Source organism: Epinephelus fuscoguttatus, linkage group LG16 (assembly GCF_011397635.1).
Source record: "Epinephelus fuscoguttatus linkage group LG16, E.fuscoguttatus.final_Chr_v1".
NCBI classification, from domain to species: Eukaryota; Metazoa; Chordata; class Actinopteri; order Perciformes; family Serranidae; genus Epinephelus; species Epinephelus fuscoguttatus.
Genome location: NC_064767.1, coordinates 7907901 through 7913592, shown reverse-complemented (window position 1 = coordinate 7913592; position 5692 = coordinate 7907901). Strand labels below are relative to the sequence as shown.

General features: G+C 42.7%; 1 protein-coding gene across 1 annotated transcript; it reads left to right on the top strand.

The window, feature by feature from the left end:
- Positions 1 to 1748: 1748 nt before the first annotated feature.
- Positions 1749 to 5346, top strand: six2a (SIX homeobox 2a). The gene is made up of 2 exons (XM_049600939.1): positions 1749 to 2627; positions 4125 to 5346. Exons 1-2 carry the CDS (start codon positions 2068 to 2070, stop codon positions 4435 to 4437), a joined length of 873 nt encoding a protein of 290 aa, XP_049456896.1. The 5' UTR covers positions 1749 to 2067; the 3' UTR covers positions 4438 to 5346.
- The last annotated feature ends 346 nt before the right edge of the window (positions 5347 to 5692 follow it).

The following is a 5692-nucleotide window of genomic DNA, read 5'->3' as shown; positions in this document are numbered from 1 at the left end:
CTGGTCAATCTCTGGCCCAACAGTCGATAACACACATGAGCGTGCGCGTGACACACGTCACCAATCATACCTGACAGCACCACAACAAACCATAGGACAGTGTTTTTCATCATCATAATCATGCTGCTGCTTCAGTCTGGAGAACAGAGGTCTTCTCATCATTTTTCATCAACAAGTATCATTTGCTCCTCTGAATCATAAAACCTCCTCACTCATTATGAATCTAAAATCCATTCTCTCACTCTTTCCTTTACCCTCCGCATCATTTTATCTTAATCATCATCATGGGCAGCTCTTCAAATCTTATCTCCTAATCCTTGTGATTTTCATCATCTCTGACTTCCATCTGCACTAAACCGTGTCAGCCAGATGACTTCAATACAAACGGAATTTTTTGGCTCACCGGTGCTGCTGGTTGATGTCGTTTTTCTCCTCCGCTGTTGCCCGACAGACTCTTCGCCTCTTCCCCTTTCGCCCCTCTCTGCTCTCCGTCCCACAAACTCTAACGGCGCACACAGGAACACTTCATGTCACCATGAGAGCGGCTGCACACCTTAACATTGTTCGCCACTCTGCCTGTGCGCTCCTGCCGTCACTGGCTCACCCCTTATTGAGATGCGGATTCATCAGCATCTGTGGTATCACATGCATTAAATAATAAAGATTAGCATGGCAATATTATGATGAAATATAGAGCAGAATATCTAGTTGTTAATGCAGAAATATAATATTCATTTAGGGATCACGAATATAAAATTTTCTTATTTGTATCAGATTAAAAAACAACAAAAAATAGCTTTTAAGTTCATATAAACAGACACACTTTAAGATCCTTTGGGGATATTATAGCGCACGGTTCTAATGCATGCAACATATTTCATAAAGAACTTTCTAAACTTGACTTCTGCACTTTGTCAAAAGTCTTATTTTGTTTTTTGTTTTTTTTTTGTTTTTTTGTTTCATTATTTCTCATATGACGTTCCTTTATGGTTACATTTATTTACATGCAGTCTGTTTCCAATCACCTGTAAACCCACTTTGCCAAACTTTGTATTTGCAAATACTATTTGTACAACTTCCGGTTAACTTAAATCAAATTTATCTTAATTTACTGGAGGTGAGAAAATATAAATCACTGCCCTCTCTGACATCATTAGTCTAATTTATTTTTGTTTGTATTTTTTTTTCTTCGTATCGTTACGAGCTTGTCACTGAACGCCGCACCACTTGTTGTGAGCAGTAGTCGGTAATATCACTTGCATGAAATGATGAAGTGACTAACTTTAAAGTTCCAGGCGTTGTGGGAGTCTTGAATGATTTGTGAGAGCCGCTGGAGGCACGAGGACTCACTGCAGCAGGCTCTGCGCGCTCTGGCGCCATCCTTCCCCCAGCTGCGGGACCAGCGCGACTCTCCTTCCCCACACACCCCCAGCTCTGCGCTCTTTGGCTGCCCGAGGTGTCTGTCAAAGTGAAGGGAAGGGGAAAAAGTGTTTTAGAAGAAAAATCTGAGCAATATTTCTATTGGTAGGCGGGCCGGTCGTGAAGGGAACAATCGGGTTGACTTTGCCAGGGAGCCACCTCAAAGCATATCAGGTTACTTTGAGTGACAGCGTAACCATGGCAAATAATTTGACTAAGGCTATTGTCTTATCCTCACCATCCCCGGGTCAGATAACCGACCAATCAGAGTTCATATAATCGCTTGTCTTGCCAGCTTAGAATAATATTATTAAAACGAGCCAGCGAGCCCGGTCTCCGGGAGTAGGTTATGTTGAAACGGCATAGAAAAGGTGGAGGAGGACGGTTGAAGGAGTAGCAACTTTCTCTCTTTCTCACCAACTTTATGAGGATTTGTCGCCTGGGGTTTTGCATGGCTGAATGGACTTGAGTTTATTCCACAACACGCAGTTGGATATTACCTAACCTTGGGCTGTTTTAAGTTTGAAGCTGCTCTTTTGGGGACCTTTTTTCGCTTATGGACTTATTGCGTTTTGATTTAATGTGAGACTGAGAGGGGAGACGTGGAAGTAAGGCACAATATAATCTGTATTGATTTACGTTGTCGCCATGTCCATGCTTCCGACGTTTGGGTTTACGCAGGAACAAGTTGCGTGTGTCTGCGAAGTGCTCCAACAAGGGGGGAACATCGAGCGGCTGGGGCGCTTCCTCTGGTCCCTCCCGGCGTGCGAACACCTCCACAAGAATGAGAGCGTCCTCAAAGCGAAAGCCGTGGTCGCTTTCCACCGGGGGAACTTCCGAGAGCTGTATAAGATTCTGGAGAGCCACCAGTTCTCGCCACACAACCACCCGAAGCTGCAGCAGCTGTGGCTCAAAGCGCACTACATCGAGGCGGAGAAGCTGAGAGGCCGCCCGCTCGGCGCCGTGGGGAAGTATCGCGTCCGGAGAAAGTTCCCCCTGCCCCGCTCCATCTGGGACGGAGAAGAGACAAGCTACTGCTTCAAGGAGAAGAGCAGGAGCGTCCTGCGGGAGTGGTACACCCACAATCCTTACCCATCCCCGCGGGAGAAAAGAGAACTGGCCGAGGCCACGGGACTCACCACCACGCAGGTCAGCAACTGGTTCAAAAACCGACGGCAGCGAGACCGAGCGGCGGAGGCGAAGGAGAGGTAGGACTCAAATTAAAGACATTCAAATATTTTTCAGAATTGTATTAATTTTAGGATCATGACACTAAGCAAAAATAGACAGAAATCATATTTAAAACAGACTCAAACATCCAGTGTGTCTCCTGTGCGCCCTTGCAGTTAGATCTGCTGACCTACATCTGGATATTTACTAAACTGACCAAACATTCATGTATTTTCAGGTCTTAACAAATCGCCCCAGTTCTCTCCACGCATACTGGGGAAAACTTATATTAGAAGCAGGCTCTTTTTCATACTGTAGCTTTAGTAAACTTTTGTTTGTATGTTTGTGAAAATTACGCAGGCCGCGCGTAAAAAAAGTTGAAAGGGCTGAAAATTAAAGACTCGTTGTCAGGTAAATTACAAGGTTATAAAAGTTGCATTTACTCCACTTTTATGTTTTAATCACACTTACTATAACATGAAATTTGACTTCCACATTAGGATCAGAGAAAAAAGCTTTTAACCCTGCAGATCCTGGACTGAACACATTTAAGGAAACATCTCAGGACACGTCTAAAAGTTGTGCTGCGGTGTAATTGATGTGGCGGGGCTGTGCAGCCTCCATATCAGCCCGGCTGACATTTCATTAGGACTCGTTTGTACATTTCAAAGTTTGGAAATCACACAGGCAGGCGTGCAGAGGGGTTTTGGGGAGACGTGTTGTAGTCAGGTGTTCGCCGGGTTGGTGTCTTCTTTCACCCTCTGGCCACTAATTCGGACTGAAAGCTCCACGTAAATCATGTCTTCCCACTGAGAAGAGCCCTCCTCACCACTGCAAACACATGAACTCCGCCATACGCGACAAGCACACGTTTAGCAATAATTACAGCTGACATTTACTCAAACCTAGCGAAGGCCGAGAGCTTGCCCACTCTGATAGGCGTCTTTGCACAGGTCACCCCGGTGAAATGAACTTACCACAAACACAGACACTTAATGCAGCTTCAATAGTCAAACAGACTTATTGTCTGCAGCCATTTACACTCTGATGTGCTGCAGTGAAGTGAGCCATTGCCTCTAATTATTTCACTGACTCACTTATTGTCTGCATCCTGGCGCACGTGCACATGAATGCGTTACTGATTGATGCATTAAAAAATCATTAGACTGAGCATTTGATCATTCATATATATTAATGATGCTTATTGTGGCTATTGTAAATATGGCGTGGTCTAATTAATATCCCAGTGGGCTGCACACAGTAGCGTGAACTATTTTTGCTTAGTGTGTGTGTGTGTGTGTGTGTGTGTGTGTGTTTTAATAAAGCTGTTTTATTGTTTTTACAGCGCAAAAAATATTTATTTACACACATTTAATTTGCACATTTATAGTGTTTATTCTGTGTATTGTAGCAGGTTTAAGATATGTGTCAGAACGTACTAATTTGTGACATATTTGTCCTGATGTACCAACATGTTGCATGAATTTGTCTGCACTGGCACTACACTGATATGTGATTTTATTTTCTGTTGGCAGAGAAAACAACGAGAACTCCAACAGCAATAGTCACAACCCATTGACTTCTTCCATGAATGGAAATAAATCTCTATTGGGGAGCTCGGACGACGATAAAACACCGTCGGGGACACCGGATCACACGTCTCCGAGCCCGGCCCTGCTCCTCGGCTCTAACGCCGGTTTACAGTCCCTGCACGGCCTCGCGCCCCCGCCGGGACCCAGCGCCATCCCGGTACCCAGCGGCGTAGACTCGGTGCACCATCACCACTCATTGCACCACGACACCATACTGAACCCTATGTCTTCTAATCTAGTGGACCTTGGCTCTTAAAAAACCGGCACAGAAGGGGGACAGACAGCACCGTCTTTTTTTTGTTTTGTTTTTTGGAAAAGTGATTTACGAGGTGGTGTGAGGCGAGCTGCAAGCACTTGCGGCAAGGTGCAAAGCAGGCAGCCTGGAACACTGCGCAAACAGCCACCGTACCAAATCATTTAGTCTCATACTCACCCTTCAAAGTCTGTTTAAAACAAAAATATTTCAAATTAAACTTCCTGTAAACTTGTTTTCTAGAAACAAGTGTCATGGCACAGCACTTAAGGAAAATTGGAAAAACCCTTAAAACAGGACCCATTTACTATTGGCACATTTTCCCTTTAATTCGCTAAAGGGAAGTATAATTAATAGAGATTATATGACTTGTTGAGACGGATCATTTTTTGTAGTGCTGGTGCAAAAGGACAAAAGGTGAGGCGGAACTAGGTCGTTTTAGAAAAAAAAAGAAAAGATAAGAAAAAAAGTATTTTACCGGAATGTAATAACGTAACATGTTATATTGTTGAAAACAATAACAATAAAATGTCTTAATTCTTGTTACTATTACCGTTGTTATTTTAGGGGTTTAGATATATCAGCAGACTCTGTAGGCACCGAGTCAAAGGTACCCCATCGCCTTTTTGTTTACAAAGGGTTTTCCAAGAGAGCCATAAGCTTCTTTTTTTGTTTTCTTTATTTTTGGAGGGGGTTGAGTGGGGAAGATGGGGTATGATATTCTCAAGTGTCTTATAAGAGCCGTGATAAGATGAAATATCTTAATCTCTTGATATTATTATTATTATTATCATTTGCATTTGGAAAGAGACTGCATGTAAACTTTGCGATAAATGATGAAACATAAAAACGATTCACCTATAGTTTCATATACCCTTTACAATAAAAGAAAAAGAAATACATGGCTTAAAATCGAGGCTTTCTTTGATTCTGAATGACTCTTGACTTTTATTTTATTTTCCTTTTTTTTCTGTTTATGTAGTGTGACTCATACTGGTCACCTCCTCAAACCATTCAAGCTGGGTGACATTTTAAGAATATTTAAACAAAAATATTCCCACACTAGAACAGCTGCAGGCAAATATCAGAGTTTGCAGTCACATCGAGTTTGTGTGCTGGAATCGGTGTGTGCATTTTTACTTCTTTGCACTTTTAATTTATTCTCTATTTTTTACAAATCTAACTTTAACTGCAGTAGTGCGCATTTATCATTGACAAAAACTTTAACTCTGTATCTAAGCGGCCACGGGCTTCTTTG